The sequence below is a fragment of the Octopus bimaculoides genome, chromosome 15 (assembly GCF_046866305.1).
Source record: "Octopus bimaculoides isolate indiv1 chromosome 15, ASM4686630v1, whole genome shotgun sequence".
In the NCBI taxonomy this organism is placed as follows: Eukaryota; Metazoa; Mollusca; class Cephalopoda; order Octopoda; family Octopodidae; genus Octopus; species Octopus bimaculoides.
In genome coordinates this window covers 51,815,616-51,836,556 of record NC_142942.1, presented here as the reverse complement: position 1 = coordinate 51,836,556, position 20,941 = coordinate 51,815,616, and the positions used below count along the sequence as shown (strand labels likewise).

The 20,941-nt window shown below is 35.9% G+C and overlaps 1 protein-coding gene across 16 annotated transcripts in view; it reads left to right on the top strand.

The window, feature by feature from the left end:
* Window positions 1-20,941, top strand: part of LOC106870813 (ubiquitin carboxyl-terminal hydrolase 3) — a 78,033-nt gene that overhangs the window by 2,021 nt on the left and 55,071 nt on the right. For 3 of the 16 annotated variants that reach the window (XM_014917030.3, XM_089363964.1, XM_014917031.3), the window contains exons 1-2: window positions 2,104-2,458; window positions 10,880-10,940. In XM_014917030.3, the coding sequence (XP_014772516.1) occupies window positions 2,371-2,458; window positions 10,880-10,940 (149 nt within the window). In that variant the 5' untranslated portion in view covers window positions 2,104-2,370. The other 13 variants (XM_089363969.1, XM_089363966.1, XM_052973339.2 and 10 more) reach the window with 12 other exon arrangements.

Genomic DNA, 20,941 nt, shown 5'->3' with positions numbered 1-20,941 from the left:
CCAAAAAACAAATCCGAGTGGCATCATACTGTAGTCGTGCGTGTATATATATATATATATATATATATATATATATATATATATATATATACACACACCTCTATAATCGAAAGATTTTTAAAAAACGTAAACGTCACATATAGGTGCTAGACAAAAGACTGATTTATCCTTCACAGAATTCCGCCACAGAAATTCATACAAATAGCTTTCAAAAAGCTGATCGGAAGTTTCAAATTGTCGTCGGAATTTTTCCCTTGACTCGCACCCACATTTCTGCCACGGTCTGTGTATGCACGTCATCTCTAGGGACCACAGATTTGTGATCGCGATGTAAGATCGAATGGGTGTAAACATCGTTGGGGCCTTCATTCTTCTTTGTCAGTGGTTCTCAAGCGGGGTCCATATCACTAGCTTCGCTAGACGGGAGGTGGGGGTGCACTTTTAAAGGGGCAGTACTTTTGGGTCTGAGGGCCGCCCCTGGCGGCTCACACTCTAGGTACACTAGTGGTTCATATGACCCTTGATGGGGGAGGAGTGTCCATATAAGATTTTGTTAAAAATAGTGCCATAAATTGATTATACTTCTACAATACACAAAATATTATTTTAACACTTATTTTACATAATTCCTAACGATATTTAATTATAAGAATATAAGATCGAATGGCTATGAGGGTTCAACAGAGTAAAACCGGAATCAAAGTGGTTGACAGGAAAAAAATAGTTGAGCACCACTGTTATCTAGGTTCTCCAGCCAACACTGGCACCAGGTAGGATCCACTGCATCGTTAAATGACGCAAAATATCTTACTATCTGTTACTTTCACCACAAAACATTTCCCGGACCTTTGCCTAATTGCACTGAACAGCCCAATGGCCCTGGTTCCATTGACCCCTGAAGTAATTTCGATGGAAATATTTCTCTTTGTTTACATCCACAAGCTACTATTCAAATCAAACCTCTGTTGAGGATTACGGATAATTCCTTCTTCGCAAATTTCTCTGCAATAATTGCACCAACCGACGCACCTCGTTTGTATATCCGGATTCCCTGGCAATGTCTTTCTATGGGAAGTCGTAGGACCAACAGCAAATTAACAGATTTTACCGTTGCCAAATCAGCTTCCATGACGAATCGACTTTTTATTCTTGCAAATGTGATGGTAGTACCACACGTTGCCATTCATGTCGGCATGGTTAATTAAACTACAGTCCATATCGTATTGATTATATGTATAGGAATTTCGAATTAATCGACGGCATACACACCGCTGAATACATGCCCACGAATCGGGTATGGTACGAGCAGGGTGAGTTAGCGTACAATTCTTAGCAATGACCTGTATGGCTTCAAGGATTTTAATCGCATACACAGTGGTACGGGTAGCAAGTCCAAGACGCATGATGGTTGTGTTGTAGGACCTCCGTAATTTTGTATCCGTAAGAAAGTGCTTGGAAAATTATAGTTTATCGTCTTTCACTTTATATGATGAAAAGTAATGTGAGTAGTTTGTCCCGGAAAGTATATTCTAATTCGTTTAACTATAAAATAAAGAGTGGGTACTTAATAATAGCAAGATTAACAAAAAGTAATTAAATCTTGGTAACATAGAAACGACTACTTTTTCAGAAAAGTCAATATTCGTCATCGTTTTTTTTTTTTCTTGTTTTAATAATATTTGATTCCAAGACATGCCTTGTCGATAAAACTGATGATGAACAAAGAGTAAAATCCAAGAGTGAAAGAAATAAGAGAAAAGAAGCAGGATCGAGAGAGTAAGATGAAATCAGAACGAAACGTGAAGACAGAAAGACGGAAGAAGACTGAGTGTTTTAACATCAATGTAGCAGATAAATCACATGACCCGCTAAGACGGCGGCGAACGTACCGCGCAAACAAGTTTATCCGCACAATAGTCTAGATCTGTGTCGACACTAAAATCTTGAAAAGTAAAACCGACCAAAAAACTATCTGATAGTTACAATGGAACTGCTTAATAATAATAAGAATATTTAGAAATTCGTTCTTGACGGAAATTCAAGGTGTTAATAATTTTCTTTTTAAAGAAATACTTTTGTGTTAGTCATATGCGCATTATTCTCACTCCGGTTGACCCGAGTGAAGAGGTGGAGGCTGTACGTACATGACCGGGAGGTAGTTGATTCAAGAAGGTTTACGTTATATTTACACACGCATACACATATATGTATATATATGTATGTTCATATATATAAATATGTACATATAGACTGTGAAAGAGGATTGCGATTCTCTTTGAGATTTTTGAAAGTTAAAAAAAAAAAAGCGTCTCCCCCCCTCCCGCAAAAAACAACACAAACTGGATACTTGATCGTGAAATCTACATATAAATGGAGTGTCCGCATCTTGAGGAAAGTGCAAAAATCACTGTGCCCTCTGTAAAGTCAGAAAACCTTCCCCAGCAGTTTACTTGTTCAGGTAAAGTGTCAATGTAACAAAAAAAAAACCGCAAGCCTTTGTTTTGTAGCAAGATCCCAAGCCTGACATTAAAATAATTCCCTAAATACAGAGCACTGCCACCACCATCAGTAGTATCATAGCGTTATTATTATTATTATTATTATTATTATGTGTGGAACCGGCTTAAAACATTTCCTCTTGACATCTCATGTTATGCTTCGTTAATTTCATTACTAGACATTCCCAACCAACTTTAGACATGTGCTAACTGCAACATTCATTTCACCGAATTTTTAAATTTACGAAATCTCCCTTCTTTCATTGTTCTTCGTCATCATTATCATCATCATCATCATCATCATCACCCTGATTATTTGATTATTATTATTATTATTATTGTTGTTTCTTCTCTTTCGATCGCTTTCCCCCCTTTTTTTAAAAAAAATATTTCAATTAATTTTTAAACTGATATAAAATTACCCATTGTATGTTTGTAATAATCTAATTTTTTTTCTTTTAACAGTTTTTAATTTTTTTTTCTCTCTGTTTGTTACACGTGAAAGATTTTTTTTAAACAACCGCTATGGATGATTGAAACAAAAAATCTTTTGGAATGTTATTTCTTCATCATCACTGCTAACAATTAAGCTTTTGAATAACAGAAGAGATAATCTAATTCACTATGTATATATAGATATAGATATGTATATATGTAGTTTTCTAATTATCAGTGGCTAATTTGATCATTTTTCAATATAATGAATTTATTATGCTAGAAATAGAGAAAGTAATAAGTTTGAGAAGTGTAAGAAGGATTCAGGAACAACAAAGAGAACACTTCGCACTGTTTTGAAATATTGGGAAACGGTGTAATCGTTAAAATCCTCCCTTGTTTATTTATTCCATTTTTACAGTTCACCAATTAATACCTGTACAACAACACGAAATGTACACATGCTCTTCATTTTATTTTGTTTTGTTTTTAATTTAATTTAATTTAATTTGCTTTTATTTTTTAATGGAGATCAATTTTGTGTTGATTATTTTCAAGATTCGGTTACGATTCTAAGTAAGATTTTTTTTTTAAAGTTTTAAGTAGTAATTGGAATTAATTATATTTTTGAAATATCAAGGGGATAAAAATTGAATTTTCGTCTAATTTAATGCATGCGTATAGCTAATTAATTAATTAGGATTGTTTAATGTGTATATCTACTGTTGGCAAGTGGACAGTAATTTTGACATCAGGATGACAGTTAAAAAGCATAAAGCTAGCTTGCTACCTTATTCACACACTTTATATAGTCCCGCTTACATTTTTCTTCTTGATTTCCTTTTTCCCCTCTTCCTTATTCTTTTATGAACTTTAGTGAGTCATTGTCCCCCCTCAGGGGGTTCTCGTTGGACAAAATGGCCCCAACTATCCTTTTCCCCTCTACCACGCTCAGCTAGCTTGCTTGCCTTTTAGATTGTCTTCAAGCCAAGAGAATTTATTTTCTCATTATACATATATTTAGGCTGTCTTATTAGCATTTAATTATTGATTTGCGTATTTAAATGAAAGCTAAAATAGACAATGGATATATTTGTTTGATAACACTGCTGTTGTCGCTTAGCTCCTTTCCAGCCATGACCGTCTCATTTTTTTAAAATTTCAGATAGTGTATTATTAGGACAACATTATTATCCAATGTGTTTTAAAACAGTAGGGAAAGAAATTTGGCTGTTATTTCTAGCATGGTGGACAATCATATAGAGGCTCGTTATAATTACCGTTTCGTTGTTTCCATTATGTAAAAAAAAAATTATCAATAATTAATTACACGTTGATAACATCTAGACAATTCTAGTGAAAAATAAAAACGAAATCCATGTTAAAACCCAACAAGCTCAGTTGATCGACTACCTTCTTCAGCTGGTCTAAATTAAAACGAACATTCGGTCACTGACTCCCCACGAAGGAAAGAAACCCTTCCTTTATCTCCTCATAACCGACGCCATCTATTAAAACACTCACAACAGCAAAGCTAGCGAGGGAGCCTCAACGCGGTCGCTCGACATTCTAGAGATAGCAGTGAAATCTCCAACTCGCACCCTCCCGTCTTAAATATAGAAAAGACGCATTAGATAATGTAGTCCTATATTATCCTTAAAAAGATAGAATGGCCACGATTGGAATGCTTTCGTCATAGATCAGAATGGGGAAAAATGTTTTATCAGCTGTCTTCCTGCATTCCCGGCCAGTGCTGACCAACAACAACGTATACAGCGAGGAGCTTCTAACGTAGTTTCTCGACATGCTAGAAAGAAATAGCCAAATCTCCTTTAAATCACCCCCGTCTTAATATATAATCTCTAAAACGGCAAGATGTCACGGTTGGAATGTCAGTGATCATAGATCTCGATCTGGGCTGAACAATAACACGTACAAGGGAGCTTCCACACGATCGCTTGACCTGTAGAAATAGCAGCCAACTTGCCCTAAAACGTCATTCTGTCGTCTTGACAAAGAAAAGAACGCATTGGATAATACAAGTTTCGACATAGCTCTAAAATGTCGAGATGATCATGGCTGGAATCGCTTTGTTCATAGAAAGGTCGGTCGTATCAGAGAGCTGACCTGGAATTAAATAACAGGACCGCGACGACTTAAATCCTGCATGTCCTTATATATAGATATAGATATATTCTTGTGACATTAAAATAATAAGATTATAATTAAGTAAACACGTGTCGATCGTGTCACTACGTTGTCGTTCGACCTGTTAGAAATAACAGCCAAATGTCTCAAATCACGCCCTGCAATCTTGAAACAAAAAATGGTGGGGACATATTGGAAAATTCCCGGGCTTTACAATACCTGGGGTGAGTGCGAGAGAATAGATACTTTGATCAGGGTTTGTTGACCTTGAGCTAAACAACTACTACATATACTTTGTATGTCCGAACATTATTATTATTATTATTAAAGCTGCGAGCTGGCAGAATCGTTAGCACGCCGGACAAAATGCTTAGAGGCATTTCGTCCGTCTTCATGTTCTGGGTTCAAATTCCGCCGAGATCGACTTTACCTTTCATCCTTTAGAGATCGATAAAATGAGAACCAGTTGAGCACTGGGTCGATGTGATCGACTTATCCCCTCCCCCTAACTTATTGGCCTTGTACCAAAATCTATTATTATTATTATTAAGGCAGCGAGCTGGCGCAGTCGTTAGCATGCCGGGCGAAATGCTTAGCTGCATTTCGTCCGTCTTTACGGTCTGAGTTCAAATAACGCCTAGGTAGAATTTACTTTTCATCCTTTAAGTATCGATAAAATAAGTATCAGTTGAGCACTGGGATCGATGTAATCGACTAGTCTCCTCCTTCCCCACCAAATTTCATGTCTTGTGCCTTTAGCAGAAAGGATTATTATTATTATTATTGTATTTTCTATTTCAATCATTTACTTGTTTATTGTTTTTGTCTTCATACACAGTTCCCTTCTCTCTTCTCATTTCATATCCCCGGGCTGTTTGCTTACCCACAAGGGGGGGGGGGGTTACATTGCATGGCTTTCAGTCTGATCTATAATCTCCCTTCTGTTCCATGTGGATAAAATATATCCAGGAAGAATTTATTTTTTGCCTTGATATTCTCTCTTACAAGGGCACACTTGATTTGGGGTAAGCTTAAATTTTAATTTGCAATGTGATCAAATATGTCACATTTTCACCTTGGGAAGCCTCTCCACCACGGTTCCTTCCTAACCAGGTTGTGTAAGATGTCTTTTCAGTGGGTGCGACTAAGAGGGAAAGTATATATTACACTTTATTAAAATCAGAATAAGATTATTAACTTACCCTTAAAAATAACTTTAAACACACCAAGAACTTTGTACTATATAACTGGTTCAATTGTACTATATAACTGGTTCAATTTAAAAAATGAATTAGTTATATTAGGAAATTTATATTTTCATCTCCAGATGTTGATAATACTTTGTATGAAGAGCAAAAATTAATCAAAAATTTCTTGGAGGTGCAAGGTGTAGAAAAGGTTAGGGAATCGTTACACTATGCGGTTGCATAACCTGTTTAAAATAGCTACCAAATCTGTCAGAAAGCACACCCTACGTTCTTAATTACGGAATGATACACACCTTGTAAGCAGACAAACCCTTCCTGAGCTTCAAAGTTCAATTCAAATAATGAAAATATTCTAAGGGAATGGATGGACACCATTTCAGTGTATTTGACCATTTGTCTGAGGAATCAGGCCTGAACTGGTGCTTAATATCAACAATTTGTTCTCATGCTTATGGTTTATCTTGGAGCAGAAACGTAGATGGTTTGCTTCTTGAAATTTGGTCTTTTGATGGGTTTTGTTCATTGTTATTCTTGTTGCTTGGTTTCTAAGATAAATTGTTTGGTTTCTTCAGCTCTGAGTCAGCTCTCATTGAGTAGATCCATGATCAAAAGCATTCCAACCGTGACCATCTGTCTTTTTTTTTCTCTCCCCCCCCTCTCTCTCTCTCTCTCTCTAACGCCGTATAAATACTGGACCGCAATTTACAATGTGTCCCCACACATTTTTTAAAGATGGAGTGTAAATGAGGGCGATTTTGGCTGCTATCTAAAAACAGTTCGAGCTTGGTTTTTGTTGCTGGCTGCCGATTTTTTTATTGTTCTGGCCACGATGGTGGGAAAGTTAGTATCCTGCTTAAGTTTGTGAAGTTCAAGGTAGAGGAGAGAGAATGAGTAGGAAGATCCCCTAAAACTGTCAGTTATACTATTTGGACACTGGCCAAGCTGAAATTTAATCTGGAAGAGAAATCATTAAAGAAAGAAAGATAGCTAGTATCATTTTCTTCTTTTTTTTTTACATATTCTTTGCAGACCTTATTTCTTAATGGCTGAATTGCTTGTCTGAAATACATTTATTCTTTACGGGCCAACGAGAAAGCCTCTACACGGCCGCTAGACATGCTAGAAACAACAGCCAAATCTCATTGTTGGATAATGTTTTCCTATACTCACTTTCAAAAGGATGAGATAGCGTTAAGTGGAATGCCTTTGATCACAGATCTGTTCAATCAATGCCAATCAATGTTCTCAGTCAGTACTTCTTAATCTTAATGTAATTCATTGCTACTGTCACTGGATGACGTAAAAAGAGAGACTGTTCTAATATAAACAGAAGGTAATTTTGCGCAGTAGTTTATTCATGTTCTTAACACTATCCAATCCAGCCTGTGGCTTCTTTTACATATTTCTACGAACTTGCGTATCTGACTTAATTTTTTTATTCTTTATGGAAATGACTAAAGGCAAGGACTTAATATCTTTTATCTTTTACTTGTTTCAGTCATTAGACTGCGGCCATGCTGGAGCACCGTCTTGGAAGAATTTTAGTCGAACGAATTGACCTCAGTACTTATTTTTAAAGTTTGGTACTTGTTCTGTCAGAGACTTTCGTCGAACCGCTAAGTTACAGGGACGTAAACAAACCAACGCCGGTTGTCAAGCGATTGTGGGGACACGCGCTTGCTTGCACTTATATATATATATACATACACGACGGTCTTCTTTCAGTTTCCGTCTACCAAATCTACTCACAAGGCTTTGGTCGGCCCGAACCTATAGCAGAAGACACTTGGCGCAGCATCAGTCATGTTTCTTTCTGTTCATTGATCTCAATGTCCTATTCGTGACGATTAAAAAAAAAAAAAATAGAAATAGCGAATCTGAGTTAAATATTTTATTGCTAAAATCAGAGCATTCTGTGATCTCACAACGCCCTTCAAAGGTGCTGCTTCTGCCCATGCTAAGGAACCTAGTCTAACCAATAACATTAATCTTTTAAGAAATCCATCGTTGATGGATTTATCCTTAGTATCATTTACTGAGGTGAAACATCGTTGATAAAGGCATTAGATTATTTAGTTTTGTTTCTCTACGTTTCTGAGCTCAATTACTGTCAAAGTTATTAAAATAAGTATCTATTTAATTATTGAAGTCAATTCGGTTAAGTGTAAATAACTGTTCCCTCGTATATTTGTATTTGTGATTTTGTGTTGATGTTTAAAAAAAAATAATGGATCTGGAATTAAATATATTCTTGATCTTTAATGATCCAAGCTTAAAATCCTTTGAAGTTCTTCCGAGTGAAAATTTATCGCAGTATCGTTATTTAGCCGGTCGTAAGGCCATTTTTGCTGGCTAGGAATGTTAATGTTACTTTGTTTTAAAACCAGCTCTGGAAAGTTGAAAAGCTGAGTTGATATCTACAAAGACTGAACCGCAATGAAACACTAATCTAGATACATAATAAAATATGTATTATTGAACCAACAACAAAGCTTTTTGCGCGTTGCTTGGCCTACTAGAAAGACTAGTCGAATCTGGTAGTCAAGATATACCTTACAAATAAATAAATAAAAAGGTATTGTCAAGCTGGAATGCTTTTGGTTTAACCCTGCTGGATCAAGTCTGGCTTGGATAGGATAAACATTTACATTAAACCATGGGCCACCATCCCTTTACTCACGAGCGACATTTATTAATCGTGAATGCTAAAGTAGATTCATACTTTTATTTTGAAAACGTCACCCTCTAGTATTATGGCATTTAGTTCGGCATTGGTGCAAAAGGGCAGGCGGGGGGAACAGTTCTGATATCAAACTTCATTGTGTTGTGTGCTGTGAATATTGTTTTTGCTTAATTCCATGTCAGCCTTCATCGAGCAAACCCATGATCAAAGACATCCCAACTGTGGCCATGCCATTTCCCCCCCAAATATAGTGTATCTAATACTACATGTCCTTTTTAAAGATGGTAGGCTATATGGTTTGAGGGATATTTAACTGGGTTTTTTTTCTAGTGAATTATGTAGCGGTATAAAATTACCAGCGATATATTGAATTTTATCAAACCAAAGGCACTCCTTAAATAAAAGAATCTCTTGTTTAAGACGACCGTCTTTATTTAGAAGCGTGAAAAAAAAAACCTACCATATAATAGCATTCATCTTTTTTCTAAAGGCTTGTTTTATTATGCATCATTCGTATTGAACATGTTTCTTTCATTCTGAATGTTGAAAAGCATCACGTTTGAAACTTGATATAATACACTAACTAGATATGCAGTGTTGATCTTGTAGGATAGACTAGCTTTGAAAGAATTTATAAGACAGGAATAAATATAAAAACACGGAGAAGAGAAAAAAATAGCTCTTGCTTCTTTTTATGATTGATTATATCTCAGATTTTCAATCCAAGCTGTTTATTATACTTCCTTAACCCGATTGCCATCATTACTTGATGCCACTCGAAATCCTAGACAACCCAACAAACACGACTAAAAGTTGAAAAGCAGGTTTTATTTTATTCCACCGAACGTATGATTTTCCTTTTTTTTTTTTTTTTTTTCCAAAATATATTTTATGTAGTTTTTTCTTTTCTTTCTTTTACTGGAGATGATGGTGAATGGATTTTTATTTCAACAGCATTTTCATACGATGTGTCGCCTGTCAGCACTATTGGTGTTTCATTTATAAAACTAGTGAAAAGGTTTAAGATGCTTTAATATTCTTTTATACGTCTGAGCTGGGTTGGTGTGATATTATTATCCTGTGTTATTAGTGTTTAGTTCAATCAAGTTTTATAAAATATTGAACCACTGTCTTCAATGCTCTTTTTGTTAGTGATTTTAAGGAATAGAACTCAATGACATAATATATTGAAGTCCTCTGGTGATTTTGCTTTTATTATTACTATTATTATAGTGTTATTTAGTGGGTTTTCCTGCTGTGTAGAAACTACTGTTGTTATTTGGAAATGTTCCAGTGTTTTTTCGGCTTCAATTGTATGTTTTATGTCTGAAACCGTAGCTTATCCCAATATTTCCTTAATAACTTGCATGACGTTTCCTTTCATAATAGCCAAGCCTTCTCGTCTTGTTCTGAGCAGAGAAATTGGCATTGTTTTTAAGCCGTGTTAAGGTTGAGATTCTTAAGGCGAACGAAGGAATATTAAAATTTTTTTTTCTTTCTCTTCCGATATCCATTAATAATGTACGTCACAAAGCTTCCGTTCTCTAATTTTTTTAAAAACATTTTATGCCGAATTAACAAATTATAATTATCTTATATGCTTGAACAAGTAAAATGCTCGGAGCAAGAGACACTCTTCAAGCAGTGAGTCGAGACAAACGACGGCTTGCTTTCTCACTTCACTTTCACTGTTAATTTTCCTGGGGAAAAGCATAACTGCCACAAATTCTAAATTCCATTATGTTTCGTGTTTAATATGTAAGGTTTTTATGCCGTTGTTGTTATGACTACCAGTGACGTTGCAGTTCTCTGGTATTGTTTCCTCTCCTCTGCAATAAATGTATTTAACTTCGTTTCAATGTCTGTTATAATCTCCAACTTAACATTTTTGTTTATTTTGCTTTCAGTGTGTAAAACAGAAAAAAGTCCCTGGATTTGTCTATGTTGTGGAGTGGTTAATTGCGGCAGGTAATATTCTTTTGTTTCATATCTTTTAAATTATTTTCGAGCAGTTGCGGTTCTAATTCTACAAGTCTTTATACTCAATTAAATCAAAATCTATATCATAACATCGGCGGTAGAACTAATTTATCGTTATAATTTATTTTGCTTTTTTTTTACAATATTATGTTTTGCTGTAAGGTTACCGTAGCCGTCTTACATAGTCTGTACCTGGTTTCCAAGATGGGAATTTATTTTGAGTTAATTACCAATACATAAGCGTTTTGTGTAGGGCTTCTACAGTTTCCACCGACCAAAATCATTTGCAAGGCATTGGAGGCTTAAGTAGAAAACACTTGCGCAAGGTGCCAGGCAATGAGACTTAACTCAAAAGCACGTGGTCGGAAAGCGAGCTTCTGAATTACACAACCGTGTCCATATTTTCAATTCAAAACAGATTATTAGAAATGTTGATTTAGTAAATGCATTTCCTTTATATTATATATTCGCCATGATAGATCGCTAGCCACTAAACCTTTTTCTATTTTCTATCCCTGTTTATTTCTGTGCTCCTTTCTGACGAAGAGCGTAGACTCGAAACGTAAAAGACTTTCTCACTTCCTGAGCGTTAAACTAATACATCTGTTTGTTGTTTACACACCCGTTTTCGCCTTATGTTTTTTTTTTGTAAACAGTGTTAGTGTCATTTATTAGCACTGAGTAAAGTGGTGTTAGGAATAGCATCTGGCCGTAGAAACCAAGCTAAAACAGACTATGAGACCTGGTGCGGCTCCTGGCCTTGCCGGCTCCTGGCCTTGCCGGCCCCTGTCAAGCTGTCCAACTCATGGAAAACGGGCGTTAAATGATGATGATGATACACACCTGCACGCACACTTATAATGGTGCTGAGTGTATTGGAAGTCCTCAACTTCACTTCAAACCAGTTTCATGCAACACAGTTTTTCCACGGACAGTGGAATAATGCGACTGAACTACAATAATGTGCATAATATATAATTTAATTATTACATATATAATACATAAAACACCCTGCAGACAGCGATAATCAATAAAATAGGAATAAAATTCCTCCTCTGCGGCCCGGTGGTTAGGGACCCCTCGGATAACCTACCTACCTGCCCCTCCCTAGCACCTGTCTCCCGAAATAACTCGTACCTCACACCAACCATTTCTCTCGGCCCTTCTCCTTCCTCAGTCACGCGTTGCACCTCGACATCTCTCGTTCAATGCGATCACCTCATCTACTTCCTCTCTATAACCTTCGAACGTGTTCACTTCCACTTATCGTTACCTTACTTTATTCGTTACCACCATAAAGTTGATCAGTTAAGGCTGCGAGCTGCGCATTCGTTACCGCATCGGACAAATTGCTTAGCAGTATTTCTTTCAATTCTTTATGTTCTGAGTTCAAATGCCGCCGAGGTCGTCTTTGCTGTTCATCTTTTCAGCTTCGATAAAATAAGTAGCAGTTGAGCAGTGGGTTCGATGTCCTCAACTAATTCCTTTCGCCAAAATTTCAGCCCTTGTGCCTAATGTAGGAAAATGTCTGTCGGTACCAGATAATTACAATTTACAAGATCGAGTCCAAAGCTTATCGATTGCGGAAGATTTGAACTCAAAACATGAAAAGATGTAATGAAATACCACAAGGCATTTTGTCTGACGCTCTACCGATTTGCCATTTTGCAGTATTGATTTCTTTTTATATAGTCACAAGACTTTAGATTACAAGGGTTTAAAAAAAAAGAACCGCGTCAGAAAAGAATGCAAATGGCTGCTACCGGAAGCAGTCAATTTACTAAAATCTTGAATACGGTGTTTTACTGTTAATATCATTATTTAAAATTTATTAATAAGGGTAGAAATTGATATTAATCAATTAAAACCAGTGGTCTAGTATATTAAAACAATCCGAAGATTAAAATTATAATGATGTTCTCAAACATGTAAATTAGCTGCAAAAATTTATTAACTGCAGAGTTATTTCCGGCCTTAGCGCGCCAGATTGAAGACATTTGGAGGGATACACTGAATGTAATTTGTAGAACTCTACACGTGCTCCATTTCGGGTGGACGTCTTATGTCTAGTTCTGGAAACTATATTTTTAAATCGACAGACTACGCTGATGATCCTGCAGATATTTACTTACGTAAATTTTAACAGGTGAAACCATGGTACCTAGGTTAATCGTTTTTTTTTTTTTTTTAGTATTTTTTCATTTGTCTTGCCCTTTTACAGTCTGTTGTGTCGCAATTTTTTTACTGAGAACATATTTCTTCGTGGTTAGATGATTCGGCATCTATTTCTAACATATAGGAGTCCACTTTTGCTGGTCATTCCTCTTATTTTTGTATGTAATATAATTTTAATCTTCGGATTTTTTTAATATGCTAGACCACTAGTTTTAATTGATTAATATCAATTTCTACCCTTATTAATAAATATCTATATATATATACATATATAGATAGATAGATACATGCATAGATAGTTAAAAGGAATTTTCCTCATGCATGTGTATAGTTTTGGTTTTTGTATTTCTGTTATTCGCGTTCAATATTCGAGAGAAAAAACATTTGTGCAACACACTTAGGAAATGTGAATTTATGAAAACATTATTTAGTAAACAATTGCATTGTTTTTATTTTGCGAAAGACCGAAATATATTCACAGAGATTTTTATGGCTTACTAAATCATTTTCTTGATATACGTTTAAAAAAAAAAAGAAAGAAAAGCTTTAAATACGATATTCTTAGGTAAATATCTGGGGAAAGGTAGTGCAGGAGAAATGGAATTGTCTGAAACTGCCCTTCTTTTACAAGGAAGGCGATAATAAAGTCAGAATAAGTTCTTGTTCAGTCGTGCCTGAATGAGCAAGTAAGCCTATTATCAAAGGCTTTCCAACCAAAATGGTTTCTTTCTTTTTTTAATATCTAGAATTATATTTTCCAATTTATCTTTATTTGAAGGTAGTTGTTTACGTGATTGAGGATAATTTGATTGGTATTTCTTGCATGTCGAGCGACCGCATTGATGCTCTTTTCGTCAGCTCGCACCATGTCCATAAAATAAGAACATGCCAAAAGACTTCCCGGTATATGAAATTTGTGACCATGTGCCTAAGCTGGAAATAGAATAAACAAATTTTGTTTTCTGTTAGTTATAAATTATTCCTTATATTACTTCCAGTGAGAAATATGTAAACATGGTGATTTTCATTAAAAGATTATTTTTGTTTTGTTAAGCTACGTTTTTAACAGCTTCAGAAACACAAGTAATATTTAATCGAAGGAACTTCTGTTTGGTCGCTTGTAATAACAGCCAACTCTTCCTCAACATCAAATGTCTTTGATTCTCAAAAGCTGGAAAAAAAAAAAAAATAATGGTTGTTCGGTTAAGGCTGACTTGGAGCTAAATAAATATACTGAGTTTTATTGATCGTCATTATTATTATTATTATTATTATTATTATAATAAACATAATGAATGGAAACTAAATGACGTCGATAACATTACTAACTGCAATTAAATTTTGTTTTCGATTTGCATTTAGTTGAATTATATACATTCAATAATTATTTCATGCAGGTTCATTTTTTTTCTCCGGCTTATATAATTGAAAGTATTACGAGAAATCAATTTTAATATATGAACGGTGACATAGGTATTTATTTTATCGAAAGATAGCAGACGAAATCACTCCCGGTAGATGTTGTTTTAACCCTATCATTCTCACTCAATTTTCTGGCTTTATTCTCGAGACGTCAGATTCTGTTGCAAGCCATATCTTTCTTGAGAGTGTCAAGATGTATATTTTCATCTATTTATTATATACCAAACGGAATATTGAACATAGCTTTTTTTTCTGCTTTGATTTATGTTGGAGCGGATTTGTTGTTTTTAAGATTATACTGTGAGCCTAGAGAATATATATATATATATATATATATATATATATATATATATATATATACACACACACACACATACACTCAATCTACACTACAAGTCATCTGGGATAGAAACATGTAGAGGAAAATTTTATATGCACACACTCAAAACATGAAATAGAGAAGAGAACGGCGTAATTCGAGAACAGCGGTAATGGGGATTGTAAAAAACCGACGTGGCTCATTCAAATCGCCGAAACGAATATTGATTGCCTAATAAGTATTAAAAAATCATCCTTTCCCGAAGTTAATTTTATTCTTTCAAAATGGTGTTCGAATTTCTCTGTTTTGAACATTATGGATTCTGATTTAAAAAATAAAATTGTTTTACCTCCCTCCTTTTACTGACGAGTTAACAGATAATTTTTAATTGCTAAGGCGAAGTGTTGTTAATTGTTAGCAGTGGAATAGAGAATGGGCAATAAATAATAAATTTAATTTTTTAAAAATTTTCTTTAACAATCGGAATATCCGATGATCCAAAACAGAGAAATGAGAAAATAGTTTAAAAAAATATATATATCAGAAATAGATGAGGCATTGATTTGCCCATTTTGAAACATGTCGAAGTTTAGAAACAAACTGGTTCGAACCCAATCCGGGACTAGGTACACGTTGAAATATTGTAAATACACTCTAAAATCCTAAAATCATAATCTTACGAAAAGCCTTTTGGACATACCCACACGTGTGCCCTCCCCCCGCCAACTTTGTTTCCTCATAACTTTCAGAAAAATGGATGTTTTTTTTTATGGAAGATTCTATAAATACCTTTCAGATTATGTAGATTATGATTATATCGGAATTATATATACATATATATCTTGGGGCGCGTACACATACATACTAGCATACATCACATAAAAGGCTCGAAATGTTGAAATCAGTTAGGTATGTGTGCACGCCCACCAATTTTTTTTTTCACTTAAATTCTTAAATAATCGTTACCTACACCGTTTGAAAGGTATCTATAGGAAATTGTCATTAAAAACATATCCTTTTTTTTTTTTTTTTGAAAGTCATGAGGAAACAAAGTCGAGTGAAAATACACTTGTAGGTACGCCAGCTTTTGTTTGCTTCTTTTTGAGATATTTTTATCGGTGTCGAACAAAATATACACCTACCTCACACTGACGTTACTATATATAATTATTTCCCTTTATATATATATATTTTTTTTTAATAATTGACAAGTACCCTCCTTAATTAGATTTTCGTTACTTTTAGTCGACAAATTTACTAAATTGAACCAAATTGTATTGTATTAAGACAAAACTGAAATAAAATAAATGTCACTTTTGTTATTGAGTGTAGGAAAAGGGATTTCTCATTCTGCATCGATTGCTATCGAAATTCCTTACGATGGCTTTCATATACAGCAATGGCTGTAATTCTCACCGCTGTTGGTTTGATTACGTCCCCGTAGCTTAGCGATACAGCAAAAGAGCCCGATAGAATAAGTACGAGGATTAAAAAAAAAAAAATAAGTACCGGGGTCAGTTCGTTCAGGCAAAACCCGTCAAAGTAGTGAGTGCTCCAGCATGGTCGCAGTCCAGTGACTGAAACGAAATAGATTTCATCAAAGGGAAATAAATGCAACGCATTATAAACACGGGGGAAGTAATTATTTCATTTTTTAAGAATTCACGGCTTTGGGGAAAATAATATCAACGCGAACATTTATTTTAAGCCATCAAATTATTAAAAGTTATTTTTATTTTAGTTTAATTTTTTAAAGAATATTTTTGGTTAATGTTTACTTTAGCACCTGGCCAAAAAAAAAAAAGGGTTACAGGTGTAAAAAAAAAAATTGGGCCAACGAGCCGAGGTGGGGTGGGGAGAGGACTTTCGGAAAAGTTATGAGGGAAAATATCGGATCTTGTGAAATTTCCGAAAGTCTACTCCCCACCCCCGATTCGTCGGCGGAAATTTTTGTTTTCATATTCGTTTAATACACTTTTTTTTTTTTTTTTACCTATTTCAGTTTTTTTTTTTTTCTTTTGGTGGCCAGGTGTTAACCATATTTCTTTTATAAACTTTGCATATTTCGGTAACTTTTTTTTTTTTTTGATATAGCAGCGATAGGACAGGTTAGTGGTGGATATTAAAATAGCCGAGGGCATAAGAATAAGATATTCGGTGGTTCTTGTTAACTTTAGGGTTTGAAATAGATTTCTTTTTTTCCTTCAAAAAATAAACACTCCGATTCGTGTTTTTTGCGCATGCGCGTTAGCACATGCAGTAATCTGTAATGAAATTGAGTACAGTCCATGAATACGTAGTATTTTAGTGTTTCGTATAGAGTTTACTGTTGAAAAGCTGTAATTGGGATAAAGTTTTTTTATGCACGAGGGAAAATTTAGGGGGTTCAAATCAAAACAGGAAAAAATTAAATTGTTTCAGACCGTAACGTACGAGATACCCGATATCCAATATCGGGTATCCATAGATCCATAGATGGAGTTAAGATCCATTGCAGGTGTTTATTGTGTTTCTACATCGGTTAACCTCATTGGTAGGCGGAGGTAAAGAATACGCACACCACCCGTTTTCAACCTTGGGTGTACATATTCTTTATCTTTGGTGTGTGGATAATTTACGTTGTTTTGTTTAGACCCTAATTGAATACATCTATGATTAATGTCATTCCAGCCTTGCTCATCCCGTCTTTTTGGTTACCTAGGACTATATTGTCCAATGTGTTCTTCCTTTCTTAAAATCTTAAGGTGTGGTTTTAGTGCTATTTCCAGCAGGCCTGTGCTACTCGGTGGTTAACTTATCGTTTGTCTACACCCCAGTTTTCCATATTTTACGGACAATTTCTACCACCCTAATTTTTTGAGAAGACATTAAATGAATAAAAAATTGTTTTAGAAAGAATTTATTCTTGAAAAGGAGAGAAATTATTCTGAAAATAACAGAAAGCTTTTCTTTTATAAAATGAATTGAATTAGAAGGTATTCTATTTAGCGGTACCCAAAAATTTTTTACAGAATCCACTTTAAGAAACCCCAGTCTGCATTGTAAGTCCAGCTATCTGTCAAGGAAAAGGAACCAGAACATCTGGCAGTGTTACCTGAAGTTGTCTGATATTCTGTCTAGAAAAGGATTTATCTCTCATCTGGACGTGCTTATTCTAAAATGTTCATATTTAGATTAAAATCTTAAAATTTCATTATATTACATGAATGGTAACTTAGGATTTTCATTGATCAAACACAATCGTGAGTTTACAAATTTGTAAACGAACCAATGGCGGGCTCTACACGGCTCTCAAAACTTTTGTAGATAGCAGTCGCATCTCTCTCAAATTGCACACAACGATTTCTAAAAAGGAGCAGGACATCATCATCATCATCGTCGTTTAACGTCCGCTTTCCATGCTAGCATGGGTTGGACGATTTGACTGAGGACTGGTGAACCAGATGGCTACACCAGGCTCCAATCTGATTTGGCAGAGTTTCTACAGCTGGATGCCCTTCCTAACGCCAACCACTCAGAGGGTGTAGCGGGTGCTTTTACGTGTCACCCGCACGAAGGCCAGTCAGGGGCTACTGGCAACGGCCACGCTCAAAATGGTGTATTTTATGTGCCATCCGCACAAGAGCCAGTCCAGGGGCACTGGCAACGATCTCGCTCGGAAATCCTACGAAGGCCAGTCAGTCTGAGGTAAACTATGTCTGAACCCCACCTCCAACCTCTCTAATATCGTTGACCATTGGCCTTCTTGATCTGAGTCTAAACAACATCAATTTGTCAGTCCTGGTTTAGGGCAACCGTTGGTGTAATGACTCTCTCAAGACACAAATTCACATCAAGAACCTTGCAAACCAAATTCAAAAACAAAGGCAGATGTATATAGTCATGCAGGAATGCCTTCAGTCAAAGTTTAGTTCGCCTAAAAAACAAATTTCAGAGAACCTCTATGTGGTTGCCTGACCTGCTAGAAATAGCTGCCAAATACCTTCAAGTTATCCCATAAAATCTTTGAAATAAATAGGTGGGGCACAATATAATTGTATCATAAAACAACAACAACAATCTTCCACTCCTACTTCACTCAGTTCCAGTGTCTGAATCAACTGGGTAACATTCTCCACATGCCTGACGATGACATTAATGAGCTCCCATTTGTTGAATCAGCTCAGCTTCTAACTGGGACAAATGATTAGGTAGTATCTGACAAAAAACATGAGGTGACAACAATTCAAATGATAAAATAAGTACCAGTTGAATATTGGGGTCGAAGTAATTGACTCATCCCTTCCCCAGGTAAAGGGGTAAAGACCTCCTTCGGTCATGATTGACCATGGGATTGCTCTTAGAAAGTTACCCTCTGAGCCACAAGTTCAAGCAAGGTTGTTTATGGAAAACCAGCTGTCGCCATGCATACCAGCCTCCCCTCTTCATGCCACCAATGTTTGGCCAAGGGAAAGGCAAAGGGGCTGATACAGCTTGGCACCAGTGACATTGCAACTCATTTCTACAGCTGAGTGAACTGGAGCAACATGAAATAAAGTGTCTTGCTCAAGAACACAACATACAGCCCAGTCTGGCAATTGAACTCACAACCTCGTGATTGTGAGCCCGACACTCTAACCACTCAGTTATGTACCTTCACCAGCCCACCCCCCACTCCACTCCCAACATTCCAAGGTCTTGTGCCTATGTTAGGAACAATTATTACTGACATTGTCACATTGCTGAAACCTACATCTTTGCATTCTGTCGACCTGTCCACCCCTTCAGGTTATAAGATTTGTTAAATACCCACTCCCACCCCCACCCTCCTCTTCTGGCCTTCAACTGCAGTTAAACACCACAAGGTAAAAACAGGTTGTTTATTTTAATGCTAGAATATGAAAACATTTGTGAATGTGATGTCATTTCGAAAAAGCCAAGTACCAAGCTTACAACTTCTTATTAACATTAAAAAGAGTAAAAAGCAAAGGTGACCTGTTTTGATATAAACTCAGAAAAAAAAAACAAAATGAAAACAAAAACTGAGTTTAAAGATGTTTACACCAACACCACTTTTCTTTTAATGAACACAGTATATTACTCATTTCTCCTGTAATTAATAGCTTTTCTGAAATAATCTGGAGGTGATTGGCTTAGTGGTTAGGGTGCTGGCAACGGCCACGCTCGAAATGGTGTATTTTATGTGTCACCTGCACAGGAGCCAGTCCAGTGGCACAAGTGCCAGGAAGGTGACGTTGGTAACGATCACGCTCAAATGGTGCTATTTATGTGCCACCGGCACGGAAGCCAGACAGCAGCTCTGGCAACGATCACGCTCGGACAGTGCTCTTAGTGCTCCACTGGCACAGGTGCCATCACGCAGTTATGTGTTTAGGGTCAATTCTATCGCACCGTAGACATTACGGACATTGGGAGTAGTCAGTGTACTTTAGTATTTTGATTTCCAGCCTAGGTTCAATACCACAGATATTTGGGCAGTGGGTAAAATCAATTATGTCGACCCTAGGCCTTCACTGCTTCTTATTTTGTCGACTATGTAGTAGGATTCGAACTCAGAGCACAAAGGGATGTAACAAAAGCATTTATATTTTAGCACGTTTAAAAAAACTCTGTGTGTTTCTTCCAAGATAAATTTAAGCCTTATCTAAATTATCTTATGTCTTTTGTCAGAAATGTTTTAATTACAAATTGATGTAATTCCTTTATGTTTATTAGGTGTTGAAGCCCATCCTGCAATAACAACCCAAGGTTGTTTCCAATGGCTGCTGTTGAATTTAATCACACTTTCATTTATAGAGTGATAGTGGAAGGAAGGGAAATAAAATCAACAAAAATAGAAACCAAAGCCTCATTGACTGCATTTATTTTTCCATATAGTTACTAACGTTGTTAATAGACAAGATAGTTGCAGTTTGGATTTCCTTATGCTCTATCTATTTCTATTGATTGTTTAGTACCAGGTCAGCCTGATAAAGCAGATCTGTGATTAAAATCTAGCTATGGCCAGACATTCTTTCTGAGACTATGGCCTTCCTTTTTTTTGTAGATAGTGGGATTTGACTGCTATTTCTAG